Source organism: Phaethon lepturus, unplaced genomic scaffold, assembly GCF_000687285.1.
Source record: "Phaethon lepturus isolate BGI_N335 unplaced genomic scaffold, ASM68728v1 scaffold19549, whole genome shotgun sequence".
NCBI classification, from domain to species: domain Eukaryota; kingdom Metazoa; phylum Chordata; class Aves; order Phaethontiformes; family Phaethontidae; genus Phaethon; species Phaethon lepturus.
This window is the reverse complement of record NW_010561467.1, coordinates 351-19947: the sequence shown is the minus strand read 5'-3', so window position 1 is coordinate 19947 and position 19597 is coordinate 351. Positions and strand designations below refer to the sequence as shown.

At 41.5% G+C, this 19597-nt stretch overlaps 1 protein-coding gene across 1 annotated transcript; it reads right to left on the bottom strand.

Annotated features, from left to right (window-relative positions):
• Positions 1 to 1515: 1515 nt before the first annotated feature.
• MEP1B (meprin A, beta) lies at positions 1516 to 17811 on the bottom strand. Its single transcript, XM_010294018.1, has 9 exons — positions 17580 to 17811; positions 15141 to 15359; positions 11844 to 11996; positions 10858 to 11073; positions 7722 to 8189; positions 5832 to 6014; positions 5109 to 5376; positions 2503 to 2704; positions 1516 to 1533 (listed from the first exon to the last, which is right to left on the bottom strand). Exons 1-9 carry the CDS (start codon positions 17809 to 17811, stop codon positions 1516 to 1518), a joined length of 1959 nt encoding a protein of 652 aa, XP_010292320.1.
• Positions 17812 to 19597: the final 1786 nt, after the last annotated feature.

Sequence of the window (19597 nt, the reverse complement as noted above, 5' to 3'; positions counted from 1 at the left end):
AGCCTCTAAAACTGTTTAATATCCATGCCTGGACCTGGGGTCCTTTAAGTGCTATGCAGGTCACCTCCTACTTGCGTGTGATGCCAAACAGACGCACGCGCTTACACGCTTGTCGCATCAGCACTCCCACAATCACAGATCCTTTAAATCTCAGTCTGCCCAATATCCATGCCTGGACTCTGGGTTCCCTCACCAACCACTGGCTCTGGCCAAGCCTTCCAGATGTGGAAATGTATCCTCCAATTCACCACCTAGTCCATCTTGAAGTTTGCTCGTGGATGATACGTACACACACAGAGGATTAATTTCACTGAACAAATATAAACACACTCAGATCTCTCCAGCTGTCGGCACTCAGACCTCTCACACACCCGCGTACAACCTGATCCCTCCAGCTGCTGCCACCTAGACCTAGAGTTCTGGTGCCCATGGCACCTCCTCCAGTTGCTGGCGCTTGGACCTTTCCATACACATACAAAACACACACACCAGTCCCTCCAGCCACCAGCATTTAGACCTACAAGCCATACGGCCCACACTAGTCCCTTCATGTGTTCATACCTAAACCCACAGGCCCTAAGACCTCTGGCTTCCTCTCTGGTCATTGTCACACAGATATCTGTTGCAGGCCAGTCTCTCCAGTTGCTGGTTCTATTTTCCCCACTAGTTCCTCACTGATGCACCGTGATCTTTCCCCTTTCTTTTGGATCCTTTGGCCTTTCCCCTAAACATCTCATAGTCATTTTTACATAAGCCTATACGCCTCTTCTGATAGCCCATATCCTAAGAAGCCTCAAGTATCCCATAATACTCATGTTAATCATGTTTCCCCCATCCTATAAGTTAAAAATTGTTGTTCAGGTTGATATTCTTGAAGGCTCTGCCTGAGTAGTTCCTTTAATGACCCATCAATCATCAGCTGAGGCACTCTGGGTTCTCATTATTGTCTCTCTTGTGACTTCCTCATTAATGTTCATGCGTCTGTATGGTTAATTTATAATTTTCCTCATTACTTGTTATTTATTTTATAGTGAGTAGATCACAACCAAATAACTTAATGAACTAGATGCTCCCACACTCCACATACCCTCACACTACTGACTGACAGCTGTTGCAGGACTCAGAACCGCTGGATACCCCGTGATTACAGGGTTCAGCTCCCTTTGATTTTAGACATCTGTATCATGATAAGATAGCAAATCCAGACTTCACTGTGTTGGTTGAAAGTCAGGATGCAGTTTTACATGTTTTCTCCATGTTCAGGTAGGCTTAAAGGACAGGGCAGGCATGCCACACAACGTATTTCCATCTTCCTGCATTGCACGGCGATACACAACACTGTCAGACACTTTACTGACTTTAGCACAGTATTTTATCCAGATGATGAATTATTTTCCAGATTTTACAAATTTTTATCATGGTGGTTGAGATAAAAGTAACAGAAAGAATGATGACATCGTTGTGGTTTTTGCAGTGACGTTCATCTTGCGTCTTTGATGCTTGTTTGCATTATCTTCAGAAGGATGTTCTATTCTAAATGAAGAAGAAAAAAAAAAAAAACAAAGAAAATAAACCAAACCCACATCTTAAAAGTGAGTAGGGAAGGGAAATACGTGTATGACGTTACCTAGAAAGAAATCTAAATAATTTATTTGAAGGTCATAAAGTAACAGTGTCAAGTACCTGGCATTTTGCAGAGGTACTGCACCTCAGCAGGACATCACATAAAAAATATTAGGACAAAACTCAAAATGGAAGTCTGCTCTCTGAAAGGCCATCCCTCTTCAGTTTGCTTACAAAATTCCTTTTTTTTTTCTGCTGTGCCTTGTGAGTCCCTCTAAGCTGTGTCATGTCTATTTTCAAGACTAAGTCTCTGTTTAAACTAAGAGTCCAGATGCCTGGCCCTTCATGAAACTTCTTGTCAAAACCTGCCCAAATGTCTCCCCTGTTCACTACATGACCTTTCAGATCCAGTCATTCAGATGATAACTTTAACCTACGGTCTTCTTTTAATTCTCCTTGAGTCACAATTTCCACGGCTACTTTGCTCCTTGCACAGAAAATAGCCATTGAACACAGAAACTGATTTTTACATTTTCTGTTTGTTTTGGCATTTTGGGTTGGGTTTTTTAGCACTATAGCCAGGTGTTTTAAGGGAGATCTTTAGTAGAAAATGCAGGAATAGTTTAAATACAAGTCCACAAAGTGGAAGACATGGTTTAGTTACAAATTGAAAGCAACCCACTTTGTTCAAACTCTCCCACTCAATGTCGGCTGCCATCAGTGCAGTAACAGTGGTGGGGGTGATGGAGGAGAACAGGTTTTGAATGAAGTGTCTTTTTGGTGTTTGATAAATTAGTAGTACTTAATGGAGCTCTTTAACTCCAAAGCCGGGGTCTTCAGACGTTAAAAATGTTACATCTTCCAATTTCCTTTTTTACTGTATGTGTACGTTTTTAATAAATATATATATATCAGTGTTGAAAAAGGCAAAATACTTACTTCTTCTAGACTCAGGCTCTCACCATTTTGCTTTCCTTGGCTGTATTTCTTTTTAAGGCACACCGCAGTTGTGATGGTGACAATAAGCATTACAACAAATACAGCTATGGTTGAAGAAACAGCTATTATAGTGTTTTCTTCAGTTGAGCCTTTCCTTTCACACTTTTCTCCCATGTACCACCAGTTGTCACCTGCTGGACACCTAGAAAGTAAAAGAACAAACTTGTGGTATCACCTAAAGATTAAAGGCATTAAAAGGGCTACTTAAAAAACAAGGGCACCTCTGATGCACTATGTCCCAAAGCATAATTATCTTAAAATGGACTTCTATTTTGAAGTTGTCTTGTGTGCCCTACTGTTCCTTACACACTTGGATGTGCATCTTTCAGATTCCCACTGTTTTACAGGTCACGTCTTCAGAGAGAGCCCTTGCCAGAAAACTCAAGGGCCATCCTGATCCTTTTGACTGCTTAACACTTGGCTGCAGCTGATCTATAGAGCTGCTGCGACAGAATGGTCATCTTTTGATATGAATAGAGATGCCCTCTGGATCACTCACTTCACTTATCATCTGCTTCCTTTTCCTCGAAGTTTATAGCACTTCTGTTGATAGAAAACCACTTTCTGCTCCATGAAACTGATACCTGTCACTAGCACCACTGTCATGTAATATTTGCTTCCACTATTACTAATTAGCCTCGTATCCTGGTGCAGTTCTGCCCTTTGTCATGCTCAGCTTTTACACAAAGCCCTTCTATCTTCTTCACTCAGTCAGTTTTAAAAAGCCTTTATAGGAAGGAGTGGAATAAGCTCCTAGGGCAAGTGGTCCAGAAGCTTTACACTGCTATTTTTATCCAACCAAGCCACATTTACCACCCTCCAGAAAACGTCATCCACCTATTTCCTCACGTGTTCTTTGCCTTTTTAATTCTAAGCTCAGCTTGGGCAGCAATTCAAACCTGCGGGGTAAATGGGGTGGAGACCACAGGCCTGACTCTCAAGGCATCGCTGCCCAGAGAGCAACTGACCAGAGCTTAGGAGCAGGAATTGTCCAGTTCTAGGACTGAGCTGGCCACAGATGTTCCCACCACTTCTCCACTAGTAGATGTGCTATGTTCTGATCAGATCTTCTCATTGCCGAAAGGGGCTTATTTTCAAATTTAAAGAACTTGTATGAGCTGCCTCTGCCCTCCCCCAAGAAGAAGGTAAGGAAAGAAATTAACATCCTAGCGGTCATCTGGTTTTAGGACTATAAACAACCTCCAGGCCTTGATTCCTTCACCTTATCCAGCATCACTATCAGCTCCGAAACATTTTATAGTAAGCATATGAGGGTCCCAATGATCTAACTGAAAAAAAACATGTGTGCAGTACCGTTGAGTGTACACCTGCCCTATCTTTCTAACCCTGGATGTTCCTAATGTTACAGGTCTTCTAGTTCCCGTCTAAGCCATTTATTCAGAACTATACGTTCAGCCCTGAAAATGAGTCCATCTGAAGTGCGCTGCAAGGATGCTCACTCTTGGGGGACTTCACGTGATCCAGCTTAAATAGGGTTACGTATCACATCCCCCCTCGTTTCGCCATAGAAAACCGGAGCGGAAACTGACTGCTGTTCACACACTTCTCTAGGGTGGAAAGTAGGTCACATAGGCACTAGAGCTTCAAATAGCCCAGCGATGTCAGAGAATAAAAGTTTTCTTTCCATAATTTCGAAATCAGGCATGACATTCAGTATAACTTTTTTTTTTGCCTTCTTGGAACCGCTTCTTGACATTTACTCATATTTGTGACCTGCTTCTGACGGGTTGCACAAGAATTGTTTTTTAAAAGGTCTCTAAATGGAGAGAGAGAACACTTAATGAGTCATCCCGGTTCTCGTTGCTCTCGGCCTTTAGATGTTTGCCTCACAGCACTCTCCCAGCCTACCTGCCCTTGCACAGCATCACATAAGGTTACTATCTTCAGCCGTAGAGCCTGTTGGAGAGCTGGAACAATGCTGGTCATCCAGGTGGGTTACATAAGTGTATCCACAGAGAATTAAATAAAAGTTCGTATTAATTTTCTTGCAGGGCGAACAATCTTTTTAGTCCTCAGCCTTCATCTCTGGTTTCAAAGGCAAGCAACTACACTTTGGCAATTCCTGGTCATAATTTACAGTACACAATATTTCTGAATCAGATTCTAAAATAATGTCTACGCTGCTTCCTGCCTGCAAAGTCTTGAACATCTTTTCTACTGATATAAATGCCATTTTCTTTCAGCTGCATTTATAGTTAACTCTTGTAAATTTTGCTATCGGGACTTCTAAGGAGATGCACAGTCCATTTTATAACATTGGACTCATACATTACTGAAAACAATAAATACATTTAAAATACAATTTACAGGGAAGTCAAGCAGAGTACTTCAAAATGGTCAAATGCTGACGTTAGGAGCTTTGTTGCCCAAACTGGTTATAAGTTTAGTCTCACAGTAGCAGTTGGAAATATTTGCCTTAATCAGCTATAGTCTGTCTTTCCTCTCATTAAGAACAAAGATTTATTCTGCTAGAAACTTTCATTACTCATCCAAAATTGCACTTGAGGGTGAATAAAGGCAGTTACCTGCACACCGATTCTTTATCTACAATAACACAAACACCATCATTTTCACAAGGGTTGTCTGAGCAGAAGTTGGGAACCTTGGTCGGGGTGACAGAGGCTGTTGTGATGGGTGTTGTGGTGGCAGTAGGCTTCGTGGTAGGTTTGGTAGCAGTGGCGGGCTTGGTGGTGGCAGTGACGTTAGAGGTAGGTTTGATAGTGCTGGGACTGGTTGTATTCATAGCAAAGGTGGGTGAAACACTCGGCTGAGTTGATAGTAGATGTGATATATCTGCATAATAAAAACACAAGAAATAAGGTCTTTACTTCATGGTATTTTTCTTCTTATTCTAATAAGAAGTTCTAATAGTGGAAAGCAAAGAGCCTGGCCATAGATATAATGGATAAATAGTCCTTTTTACCTTTCCGGAGCATGATGTATTTTGGAAATGTCCTCTAGATTTTTTTAGAAACAGCCAATTTTATTCAAAGTACTCTATTCAAAATAATTTGCATAGGATTAACATTGCTTTATACACCCTTCACAAGAGATAAAGGAATTACACAGTGCATGTACCTATCCACAAATTTATCCAAACATATGATTTGACTTTAGATACATGTGTAGTTCCAAAACTGCTCCTTTGCAAAGTACATCACGTGTATTTATATCTACAGCACTAGTGACTTAGTATGTGACACTCCATGTTTACTGTATCATAAAGAATATCAGCTATGTTTACATACCTTCCATTGTTAAAAGAATATAAACACTGTCTTCTTTAATAAAGTTACGGCTTCTAAGTCTCTGATGGGTTAAGAATGCACTCGTTCCACTTCCTGGACCTCTCATGAATGCAGTTCCATTGGGAAAATATGCTATGGATCCCACTTTATCTGGCCTATCCCAAAAATAACTTGATGAGGAATCTGGAAAAAAAAAAAACAACAAACCTGAATGTGAGTGTGGGACTACTCTGTATTTCTTTCTCAGTAGGGTCCCTTCCTTCTCCGATAACCTCTGCTGCAAAGTAGTACTGAGGCCTCTCTCAACAACCAAGACAGACTACATCCTACTTTGCCTGCTTCTGCTTAGTTGCTCATGGATGTGATGAATATTGAGAAGATAATGAATTACCTGAAAGTCAAGGAGTAGGAGCAATGCTGAACCTGCCTACAATATTTGCAGATTTTTTTTGCCTGAGATTCCATAGTGATGAGATGCACAAGTCAATGGAGATCTTCAATGGCTTGGTTTAGCCTGAGGTATTGAGAAAAGAGCCTGATGGAGATGGGGTTATTGGAGAACTAGTTGAAAACCTGTTGTATTTTCTTTTTAGTTCTTTTAAAATTTAGTGAGCAAGAATTTGAGTAGCATGCTAATTATCTGTAAAAAGAATTAATTCAATGCTTCTCAAAAGAGAGCATCTCTTGATGTAGATGTAGGGCAGAGAGTACTTGAACAACCTGAATGGTCACGGGCCACGGATGTCCCCTCCACCAAACCCTGTTCTAAATCTCAAAGCTGAGCTTGACTGTCTATGAAAGTATCTAACAAAGGGACAAGAAACTGCCTACTCCAACATCTCTGCTGGTTAGAGAAAAGATAGGAGTTACAAGGCTTCTCTTGGGAATAAACAAGGGAGAAGGAGCAGAGTGCAAACAGACTGCACGGCCACAGGGTCAGGGAAGGAAAAGGGCTGAGCACTGTGGCCATAACAGCAGAGAGCATGGGGAAAATATCAACCATCTATGAAGGACCTGGTGTGATGCCTCTTTCATTTACAGGGGAGGACATTTGGTCTTCCTGGATTACCCACATTGCTTTCATGTAGAGACAGTGTCATAGAAAAATGAGTATAAATTATTCATTTTTTTAAATAATATGGTGTATTAGATATTTTTGTACCTTTCTTGTCTAATGTTACAGTCTGAAAGCCCAGGAAACTAATTCAGTGGTGGAGGGAGTTTCTTTTGTCAAAACTCCTATATCGATGCAGAAAGTCATTTTGGCTTAAATCCAATCTTTATCTAATGATGAATATGGAGTTTTTCTTTAATGTCTCACTTTATAGAGATTCCTACCATTTCTTAGAGTTACATCTTTACTTCAGCTGCCTCCTTTCCAAGTTATTGTGGACAATTGCTCTTATCTTCTCATACCTTGAACAAGTACAGATTATGTAATATGAATCAGTACTTTGTCCATCTGGAGATTTGCGCTGACACCACTGTACCTTTTACAAGGAGGGAGGGTATTTGTTTAATAGCTGCATTTTTATCTGGTATGAACTGTGTGTATTGCTAATTCAGTATTTTTCTTTTCAAGCCTTCTGGAAAATTTCCATTCTCATTAAAACAAATATGAATGCATCTTCACAGAGCATATGAGAGAAATTTTAGGATTGGGTCAGCCACTTATTTCTTATGCAAATCAACTTTGAAATCCAGGGTCCCAGTTTAACATACTTGTACATTAAATTTTTTGTCTGTGCATCACTTATATTGTTGCTGAAAACAAATGAAACATTCCGGAAGCGAAAAAAATTGCACTGATTTACACAAAGAGAAAATTTAACTCCTTACCTTTTGGCTGTGTTTTAAACGTACTAGATAGCACATCTGATTTCAACTAACCTGATAATTTCAGGGGGTCGGTTGTTATGCTCCTTTGGTTTGACATCCGTTGACGAATATCAGGATGCTGGTCAAGCAGAATCATGGTACCTTGTTGCCATGCACAGGGCCATTGCAAGTGATCATCATTTGCTCCAGAAATCAAATACAAGTACATTGCTAAATTGAATGGGTTATCGGTGGTACCATTTATAAACAAGCTGACCTGAAAAGCATATCCTTTACTAGAGTAAAAAGGTGGACTGTATATACTTCCTGCTTTCCCTGCTGGACTTGTGTTGAGGAGATGTGTGAAATTTCTGATATGCCAGACGTGGTGTGGACACTGAGTTTCTGACAAGTTGATGTCATCAATAGAGAGGCCTCCGTTTGACAAACCGCTTCCTCTCATGCCTTGAAACACAACCCGGAATTTACTTGTGACATTCAAAGAAATATGATGGAGCTGCCAGTAACTCACAGGTGAACCTGAAAAACAAGGGTAGGGATTTCTGAGTAAGCAGTACAGTCAAACACTACACAGGTGTATAGACCCTATACCAACACTGTGTAAGAATTTCTCAGTTCGACCGACACTGACATGATGGAATATGTCTCCTGTATAGCTAGTTTTTCAGTGCAAGATCATACTGTCTCAATTCAATTTTCCAACAAATTTAATATGTGTAGCAGCTCTTTAATTTGAGTGAAAACAGTGTTAATGGTTTTTAAGACTGCTTTTTCTTTTCTATTTTTAAAGAACATTGCATTAGATTAGTCCAAATGTTGTGATATTTAAATGCACAAAGATGGCTGTCACCTTTATTATGAAAAAGAAAAAACTTCATAACTCAAGTAACTGAATAACAACATGTCTCAACAAAAAATGCTACAGAGGATTCTGGGAGCCTATAACTACAAGACTGGTTCTTTCGGTTGTTTTTGTACATTTAAATGGCTTGTCAAAAGTTTGCCTATGCAGAAGCGCTATTCACCCATCAAATGATTAATGGTACTAAGTTCAAATTATAGCCAGTCATTTGCAAAACCTACTTCATGTGATAAAACCTCACTGCGAGTCTGATTCTGCATCCAAAAGTGCCTGCTCTAGCAGATTCCACTTGACTCCCAAGAGCGCTGTACGCAAAAGCAAAGACCTCTGCACAGCAGCCTTGTAAGGCAGGTGAAAGTAGGACATACTTTGTTAACAGTATGTGCAGCAAAACAGTTTCTTTTGCTGTCTGGCTTATGTTCAGCTGCACGGAAGACCAGACTTTCAGCTGCATTTGTGGAATAAGCAGTGCCAATCCCAGGCACAGAATTCATGCGTCATTCTCCTAACAATTATAAACACAACACAACGGTTCTCAGATACGAGTCTTAATTTCTTGCCATTTTTCATTACCATTATAATTAGGAAGAAAAAAAACAAACCCAGAAATGAGAACAAAAAGCACCCCACTGTTTTCCATTAAATTGCCTCCTGCATAAGCTAAAGGTTTTTTGAACTGCACACATTATATGCAAGACTGGGGTTTCTGACTCATGTTCAACGAGCAGATCAGCTACTGTGCTGTAAAATGTCCCAGAGCCTCCCCTGCTCCCAGCTGAAGGCCACCACAGCTGCCACAGACCAGCAGAAGGGATTCAGGGCTTGTCCCTCAGCCTCTCGAGCATGGTGGTTCAGTGCAAACCCATGAGCAGCTCAGCCAGGATGTCAGATCGTGGCTGGAAAGGGCTGCAGTGTCACTGTTTCTTCCCATCTGTTGACCGCGTTGGTGAGGGTAACTTCTCACATGAGAGAGGTGAAACAGCTTGGGGGAAAAAAATGATCTTCGGAAAAATTTCTTCACTGAGAGGGTGGTCAGGCATTGGCACAGGCTGCCCAGGGAGGTGGTGGAGTTGCCATCTCTGGAAGTGTTCAAAAAACATGTGGATGTGGCACTTCAGGACATGGTTTAGGGGACATGGTGGAGCTGGATTAATGGTTGGACTTGATGATCTTGAAGGTCCTTTCCAACCTAGTGATTCTGTGATTCTGTGATTCCTGCAAGTGTTACCAGAGATTATCAAAGTAGGATGCCCGTTTGGACACATATATGAGATCAGAGACTTAAAAGGAAATTATGGGTTTGAGAATGCAGGAATGGTAGATGGGACCTAATATATGTGAAAGAGTATTTGTGAAGAAAGCTGAAGTGTGGAGAAAATCATCTTGGCTTCAAAGTAGGGTTCTGAAGAGTTTGGAGGGCTCGGACTGATCTGAAATCTACCTCTGCCTCAGCAGCCCTGACACTTATATTAAGGACTCCTGATGGCAGACAGTGATGATGAAAGCATCAGGGTGAAGAAAAGAGTGGAAAAAAGAAAAGAAAAAGAGGCATGAGCAGTAGCTGAGCCTAAAGACACAAAAAGAGGCAGATAGATACTTAGTAAAAGAACCTGTTCAGACCCTTATGTGACCAGAAGATTGAACTAGTTGTAGCTGTAATGGAGACCAAGTAACAGTTAAATATTTGAGAAAGTAATTTAATCATAAGGTGTCTTTGGCAATTCTAGCTTAAAGAGTTCTTGCCCATTAACTGACCTCAGTTGCTCATTCTGCAGGCCATAGGCTCCTAAAACCATAAGAACTTAATTTTCTTTGAACTACATGACTACATCATGACTACAACTCAAGTCATGATCTGCTACTGATGTATTTCAGTTAAGTCATTTCAAACCTTGCTTAAAAAGTAAGCTAAATTTTATTTATCTTTTTTAAACTTGTATGTTACGTACTCCGGGGCACTTCTACTTTCCATTTCTTTATTATTACTTTCTTATTCATTGTAATTTACTCTAATGACCAACTTCATCTGTTGCTATCAATACCAGCAATTCTAGAACAGTTAAAAAGACTGTTCATGGAATTTTATCTATTTGGTGGGAAAACTATCTTGATAACGTAAGAGTTTGTAAATTGTGGTAATTGATTATATTACAGGGAAATGGCTGAGTGAGGATCCATCAAGTATAATTCCATCAACAGAGAATCAATTGCATAGTTAGAGAAGAAGTCGAAGAATAACGCTAGGAGATGAGTCACTTTGCTACAGTATTTTCCCACAGTACTTTGAAAAGGATATTGAGTATAGATTAAACCAAAATTCCATACCTTTTATCTCTTCAATGAGTCTCAAAGTGCCGTTCGGATGGGCTGAAGTATACTCCCTGACCCAAACATACAGCTGGTCGCTTTCGTGACCACTGTTATAGAAATAGAATTGTAAGCACTGAAAACCCCTTTTGGGATACAGAATTCGGCTCTCCAGGAGAGCTGTGCTTCCCTCTGCTCCAGCGCTGGTGTTGAAATGCATGAAGTAGCCAGAATCTGCCAAAAGTCAATGAGAAATGAATGGTAGAGGAGAGAAAACACCCCAAAATTTTCCTGGCGTACTGATATTCTTAACGCTGTGTCTGTGTTGTAATAACACTAGAAGACATGGTCAAGTCAGGGTAAGGTAGATCCTGTAGAAATCCCCAGACTGAGGACTGTTACCTGTTCACGTTCTCCACAGGTAGAACTGTTCTCCTTGCAACTTTTTTTCCTCATTTGGCTGTCTCTAGCAATTTGTACTCAAAAGCATGGGCCTTTACACTTTACCCAGTGCCGGTAATTCACAGCTGACTCTCTTTCTGTAGGACTGGTTTAAGCTCCTGAACTCATGACGTTTTCTCTGACAGGTTCAGAAACAACTGGCTATATTCTTGAGTAATTATTCACCTGAGTCTTGATAATATACACAATTTCTAAATCCCAATCCTTTCCAAAGACTTCCTGAGCAATTATTCAGAAAAGCAGCAATCTTTCTGGTGTGCCTGTACTATAGGTTAGAAAATTTTATATAGTTCTCGTGTCGGGATGTGACACTAAAACTAGAAAACAGATCAAAAGAGATAAGAATATTCAATCTTCCCAAATAAGCACAAAATCGAATGTACCACATGATGTCCCTAAGTATGTAGATTTATGTTGCTTAGTTAAAAATTAAACTGTAATTTGTCAATAAATAAACAGAGAACAAGGCCAAGATCGAAGTCAACTCACATCCCTCTGCAGAAAATATTTCCCAGAGAGATAAGAACAGTCTTTTCTCATACCTTCACATTCTCCCATATTAGTGTGGTCAGTATTTGGCCCAGCAGGAACACGAGACAAACGCTGCCAATCACTGTTATCATCTGAACTTTGAATCATGCCACATATATTTTCAAGTTCAAAACTGCATGTGTCCATGAAACTTAGGGAGGAGGCTATAATATTAAAAAAAAAAAAAGAAAACCCCAACTTGTGAATATTACACAACATATATTTTAATCCCAAATGTCCAAAGCCAAGGGCAGATAAAGACTAAATGCAAACACCAAATAATCAGCGGCTTCAAATACCATCAACATTCATAGGTATAATAGTCAGGAACTCAAAGCGTTTGGCAATTAACACTGACATTAATAAGATGTCGTCAGGACCACTCTGGGCACTCAGCAAGCACAGGAGGGTGCCAGCTAATTATCATATCACATCTTTTTTTTATGAAAGGAACACTAATACCAGGCCCAACCCACCCACCTTCACACAGCCAAAAGGTCCTGAGACTTCCCATGGGTTCCTCTGCCTTCGCTGGGCCAGCCCACACATGGCCACAGGTTTGGGTAAAAGCTCACTACTGTATCAGCTGGAGTGCTTATGCTGAATTATGGTAGAGCAGAAGTTATTTCACTGCAATGGGCAAACCTTGATTTTCAAAATGCTGAACTGAAAAAAACATTTGGCAAAGGTACATTTGGGAACAGTTGGCTATCTCATCTCATACAAATTGGTAAGATGTCTTGCATATAACAAGTGAAAAATTAAGTGAACTGTGACTGTGACTGTTGAATAGGAAAGGGCAAGTACTGTGTGATGTGTTTTCTCTCTCTAAATCAAACCCTGGATGGGTGAGGGAAGACACAGTCCAGGTTTGTCCCTATTCTTAGATTTGTTTCTCACTGTACCATGTCTGAGCTCTGTGTAACACTGGCTATGATTTGATGACAATTAAATTAATAAAATGATGCATGATTACTGCTTTTCCAATTACGTATAAAATATCGCGGCAGGTTTAAAGGTTTCATTGCACCACAAATTGGACGTTGGGTGTCAGAAAAATCAACCTCAATGGCACACCAAATCCTTCACTTAGGGTGTAGCTCAGGGAGGTACTTGTGTATGAACTGCTGCCAAATCAGTTGTATTGCTGAGGTTTTTTTTTTACTGTCCTCATAGAAAGCTAACAATCCTCTACAAGTTTCACAGCTATCAGAAGTGTTGTATCACTGTCATCTTTTAAGATATAGTATTAGTATGATGTTATAGAAACCAAGAAAAGATTTTCATAATAAATGTTATATTGACTGCTGGAGAAAAAAAAACCAAACAGCTAGGGTGTCAGCAAGAAGGTAAGCAAAAATGGAGAATTGTTACATGAAAGAACTCTCTGAAATCAAAATATGAAACAAAATATGAAATCAATTTACCCCAACAGGAAAGCAGTAGCCTGAGTACTTTAATTAGAAAGTGCCTGCTGGCATGGAGTGGTGACCTGAACAACAGAAGAGAGAAAAACAAGACCCAATAGCTTGCAATGTATTCCTTGGATTAATTAATTAAATAGGGGGAGGGGGCACTGCTTGAGGTGGGTTTTGAACTCCATCTGCACCAAAAGCCAGATACTTTCTTGGTATGTAGTGAAAGGCTGGACTGGGAAGAAAATACATGGGGGATGAGTGCTGAGTCCTAACTTCAGTGGTTGAGGGAAAGCTCGTGGTCTGTTCTAAGCGACTTGCTAGAAGGGGAAAGCAGACTAAAATCTACTATTATCATGTGGCCTGAAAGACAGCCATGAAGAAGAGATCAGAACAGCATCATCAGTCAGGATTTCTTATGCTGTGGGTTGGTTTTTTTCAATTTAAGAACCAAGTTTCCCATTTTTAATGCGATTTCCTAACCACACGGGCCTTCAGCAGAAATTTGGCTTAAACTTTTCCTTAAGTCATGTTCAGCAGAAGAAGAAATCTTTTGATTCCTCTGGGAGAATATCTGCCACCCAAACCATGTTTGGTGTTCTCAGTCTTCCCTCTAGCCTGAAAGGACAGTCTAGCAGCTGGGTGGGAGAGGGCTGGGACCTGTGAAGCACCCGTCCTCCTGGGCACGGGGGGCCACTTAGGCAAATGGCGGGTGATCTGAAGACCACTTATGGATCTGCAAATATCGTGCATGCTATACGAAGCCAAGGGACAGACTGGGGAACAGAGCAGATCCTGATTGCACTGAAGGTGGTGGCAGTTTTGTCACTAATTTCAACATGATTGGGGCTTATTTCACTTGGGAAATGTACCTATGGCTTAAGAATAAAGTGAAAATGTCATAAAGTATTTATGTAATGTACAAGAATGATGGAAAGTATATAAGATTAACGTCTTTAACATCCACTGTTAAAGACATCCTTAGCTGTAAGCACTTCTGTAACACCTAACTGACTGTGCGCCAAGTGCTAGAAGCTAAGGCTGCTTGTAAGTGTGTGCTCAGTTTAGACCTCCGTGGCCAGAAATATTTTCATCAGAATTGTATGCTCAAAAAAATGCACTGTTTTAATAAAACAGTTTGATAATTATTTAATGTATTTGTAGAACAAGGCTTAAAATGTAACTGTAAACCTGTACTCACTACTTGGGATACTGAGTCAGTGAGTAAAAGTTTCCATCTGAGTCTCAGGGCACATTTGATGCAGTCACAATTACAGAACTGTATTCCAGTTTGGTGATAGAATTATCTATATTTCTCTCTCTCTTATTATCACTCAACTTTCTAAAATAAATCTCACAGGACCAAACAACTCTGTTGACCACTTTTGAAAGAGACTGGGTTTGAAACTAAGAATAAAAATTTTAAAAGTTCAGATTTCCTTCATAACAGCATCTGCACCCCATTTGCATGAACACACACCCTGTCTCACAGATTGCATGAGAGCGGGGTAGGTAGGATAGCCACAGCAAAGATGCTCATTTCTCTACAGCTGGGGAATAATGGGAGAAAAGAAAAAAAAGCTTTGTGCAGAAGCCCACATTTTAAACAGCTACCCAAGGGATGAACAAAAATCAGCTGCTGAGTGAAGCTGGTTTTTAACTAAAGGTCAGATGAGATTGCACAGTAAACTCTGCTACACAGCAGTGTTTCTGCAGGAGGGCTAAGTTATTTCTAGCTGTACCATTATTTTTGGTGTTTTTAACACAATACACTTCTCCAAATATGTTACCATTTCTTTCACTTGTGCCTGGATGACCCCAGTATGTATGTATCACCCTCATTTCTTTCAAATGCCAGAAGCAAAAAAATAGAAAAGAAATGGAGAAACTTACAGCAATTGTACAGCCGGTTCAGTTTCTGGAGATCGTAATCACTGAAATCCATTCGCTGTCCTATCACATCCATGAAGTCTGGTATGTTAGTGACGATGGTGGGTTCAGTTCCATTCCTGAATGCATTTTGGCTATAGTGCATCACAGAAGTATAGTCATAGGGAACATTCAGGAAGTCTGATGTTTTATCATCATATTTCTTGAAATTATGATCTTTACCTAAGTGGGAAAAATAAAAGGAAAGATTGTTTGTTGCCCAAGGGGACCAAATTTTGATGTACACAGTCAAAATGACAGAGAATCCATCAGATCCCCAAGTATTTTTTGTAGTCATTTCACAGAATCACAGAATCACTGGGTTGGAAAGGACCTTCAAGATCATCAAGTCCAACCATTAATCCAGCTCCACCATGTTCCCTAAACCATGTCCTGAAGCGCCACATCCACACATTTTTTGAACACTTCCAGAGATGGCGACTCCACCACCTCCCTGGGCAGCCTGTTCCAATGCCTGACCACCCTCTCGGTGAAGAATTTTTTCCTAATATCCAATCTAAACCTCCCCTGGCGCAACTTGAGGCCATTTCCTCTTGTCCTATCACTAGTTAATGGAGAGAAGAGACCAACACCCACCTCACCACAACCCCCTTTCAGGTAGTTGTAGAGAGCGATAAGGTCTCCCCTCAGCCTCCTCTTCTCCAGACTAAACAACCCCAGTTCCCTCAGCCGCTCCTCATAAGACTTGTGCTCCAGACCCCTCACCAGCTTCGCTGCCCTTCTCTGGACACGCTCCAGCACCTCAACATCCTTCTTGTAGTGAGGGGCCCAAAACTGAACACAGGATTCGAGGTGTGGCCTCACCAGTGCTGAGTACAGGGGCACAATCACTTCCCTACTCCTGCTGGCCACACTATTTCTGATAGTTTTTTTTTTATTTACTTGTACTTATTTTGTAAAACTACTTTATTTCTCATCTAGAGTTACTTACTTTCAGCTACTGGAACATAACATGAAACTGAAACATAACATGATGACTTCTGCTGGATGAAGGAAAGCTTTTTGCTACCAGAAATCTTTTCCCCATAAAACTACCCACAAACTTTGGTGGGCTTGTGATACCCAAAAGTGGGGATGCTGTTTCAGTACTCAAATTAATGCAATTTGCAACTGTAATGACTCCCTGTTTCTAACTGGAAGTGTTCAAAAAACATGTGGAGGTGGCACTTTGGGACATGGCTTAGGGGTCATGGTAGTGTTGGGTTGATGATTGGACTTGGTGATCTCGTCGAAGGTCCTTTCCAACCTTAATGATTCTGTGATTCTGTAATCTGTATTAACTGATTGCTGGTCATTTTAGCTCGCAATAAACAAGTTAGAGTTGTCATCAGATAAACCTCCAGAATTTAACTTCACAGATATCTTCTGGAGTATGAGCAAAAAACCATTACTAACTACCCAATGGAAGGCAAAGTTTTAAATGTTTTAAATTAGTCAAAATACGGTAACTATATTCTGGTCAGTGTAAAAAAGCTGCAGCGGTTTCAAATGGCTAACAATAGCACAACTTGTCATTAAAGAGTCAGCAAAACATAATGGGAGTCAATTAACAGAGTCTAAGTCATTTTCTGTAACGTATACTCGCCTATGCACCTGACCATTGATCACGACTAAATAAGAATGCATTAGATTTAATCACGATCTGTTTTTTCAGTATTCCGTCTGTACCTGTGCTAGGAAAGCATCCCGTCTGTGTGTATAGTTTTGTTTTCGAACGGCCTGGAAGTCACAGAGGACAACAGCAAGATCGAGCGGAGTCGCGAGGAATGCTGTGCCAGCTCTCCGGCTTGGGCCAAATAAGCCAACACTTATATTTACGAGCTGCATCGCTAAAGTAACCGCTCGTGTGATACGGACCCCGAAAAGGGTCTCTCCCGTCTGCACACCCTCTCTGCACCCTCTGCCCTCTCAGCTCTGCTGCCCGCACCGCGTGTAGCGGCCGGGGAGAAAGAGGAGGACCGGTGTTTTCACTGGAGATGTTCTACTGGCTTTGGTTGCACTGGGTTTTTCAGAGTGGGAGGATTTTATTTTTTCCAATTACTTCTGTTTTGTTAAGGGCTCCCAGAGTGACAATGCTTTTAGGGTATTCATCTAAACACACTAAATTGTTCTCTTCTGTTGCTCTGCTGTACAACATGTAGCATAGCAGGACTCAGCTCTCTAGTGAGGTCTCTGGGAACTGCTGTGGTGCAAGGAATAACAGAAACGAGTCTTTCTGTCCCAAATAGATGTCACTTGGTATTTAATGCATTGGTACACTGGCTTTGAAAACTAAGTCCAGGTGAGAGAATAGCACGGCCACTGAAGGATGGCTGGGAGAGATGTTCCACTACCAAACCCCTAACACCAGAGTCTGAAAGGAAAAGCGGGGGAGCGACCGACCAGGCTGAATCCTGTCCCAGATGATGGACACGTAGTCATCCCGGTCAGACCGTGACTGCTCATGCCAAAATCCCAGGGCGTGCAGGAACTCGTGCTGGATCGTCCCGATCCTGTCACAGTTGGCTCCGATGGAGAGGTGCTGCAAGCCCTCCTGGAGGTTTCCCACTGCAGACCAGCAGCTAACATTGAAATAAAATGAGAGAGGGCTCTGTGAGATCCATGCCATCCCCATGCCACGCGAACTCCAGAATCAGTCTGTTCAACAGGTATACTTTTAACCTGAGCGTTGAAGTTATATTTTGCTACAGAGAGAACTTCTTCATTGATCTGTTCCTTAGCAGATCCTTTCCTCTCACATTTAACTCTCTTTCGATGAACAAGCAGTTCCCCTGCTCTGGCTCTATTGTTTTTAATGGGTTTTCTTTAGCAGAAGAACGTTGAGCTATTTGTGACAGAAGAAAACTGATGAGGATTTCATTGGTACTCTGGTAAACTTCGAAGACTATGGACACACGATTTAGAGCAATTAAGTTACTGTGAATTAACAGTTTTTAGCTGGACCACAGTATGTGACTGTGACTGCACCTTGAGCCTGTCCCTATCCTAAAGTAAACCTGGTTTACCTTCTGAAAGGTTGGTGAATTTGACAGTGCTTTCCACAAGCCCTTTTCTTTCCAGTCATTTGTGAGCTGCTGCGCTAGAGCACTTGCTGCTGACACACGCTCACCAGGAAGAGCAAAACTGCAGCTGTGCTGGAAGTTTTTATTAAAGAATAAAAAAATTCAGTGAGCTATCTGCACAAGCCAATAAAATGGCACCCCATGTCCACAAACTAGCAAGCACAGAGAGTTACATTTAAATTGATATTTTATGCAGCAAATAAATCAACACTTACCCAATGAAGTCCATAAAATTAATCGGGCGCAAAATATGCTACAGGATTTGCAGTCCTATCACCCCAGAAATTTAAGAACACAAGCACGCCGTGCGTTTTCAAACCCTGTAACTTATTAGTGCAACATATTCCCCAGTATTTCTCTTTCCACAAAGCAGCACAGGCCTTGGCTATCGATTACTCATTAAAATCACAGCACGAGAGCTGGGAAGGAGCACATGTGGCATCCATGATTTCACAGGCTTCCCTTGAACAAGGCCTCATACCGATTATGCAGCTTTTTCTGCCCGTGCAGAAGTCCAAGACGTCCATCACAGTTCTGGGTCCACCTCATACCAAAGCAGCTGCCTCTGGCTTCACAGCTGCTGCGCAGAGCACAGCAGGCTACGGGCACATCCAGGACACTTGGCAAAATCAGCACCCAAACATTGGGGGATGCAGCTTCCCCTTGCCTTCAGTCTGCCAAATGCCTACGACACCATCACTCTGCAGCCGCAGAGGGAGTAAATGTGTCACCCAGCGCTGAGAATAAAACTAGGTGAGTGGGACAGGGCACTGCAGAGCAATCAGCACCTGGAGCCCCATGTTAGCCATGTTTTTGGGAGCGGAGAAAATGGCGGGGGGGGGAATCCCAGCTTCCCCAAGTGTGTAAGAGCCGTATCTCCCCTGACTCAACGCTTTCTGCATTGCTAGTTGCCCTATCAGTGGCTAGAGGAACAGAGAAGTACCTGCTCTGACTAATCCCACCAACCTTCTTTTTGGAAGACGGGCTGTAAGTAGATACATGCCATCAGTAGCGTGATGCCATCTAGAAATCCTATTCTCTAAGAGCCAACGCTTATTTCAGGCACATTTGTATACTAATGTCCTGAGAGTAAATAACTCCCTGTAGTATCACAGATCACCAGTATCCGCACACAAACACTTTGAGTTACCAGCACCAAGCTGGTTAGCCAAGGATCTGTATTGATCCACTCCTGCATGGGTTCCCTTTGCCGTGGGCCACAGTGGCAAAGAGCCGAAGTGAACTAGGAGATCTCCATGAAAACCTGATGTCCCATGTGGAAATACTGGAGGTGGAGTTTATCCTCCCTGGTCTACTAACCATTTGACTCTACCACAC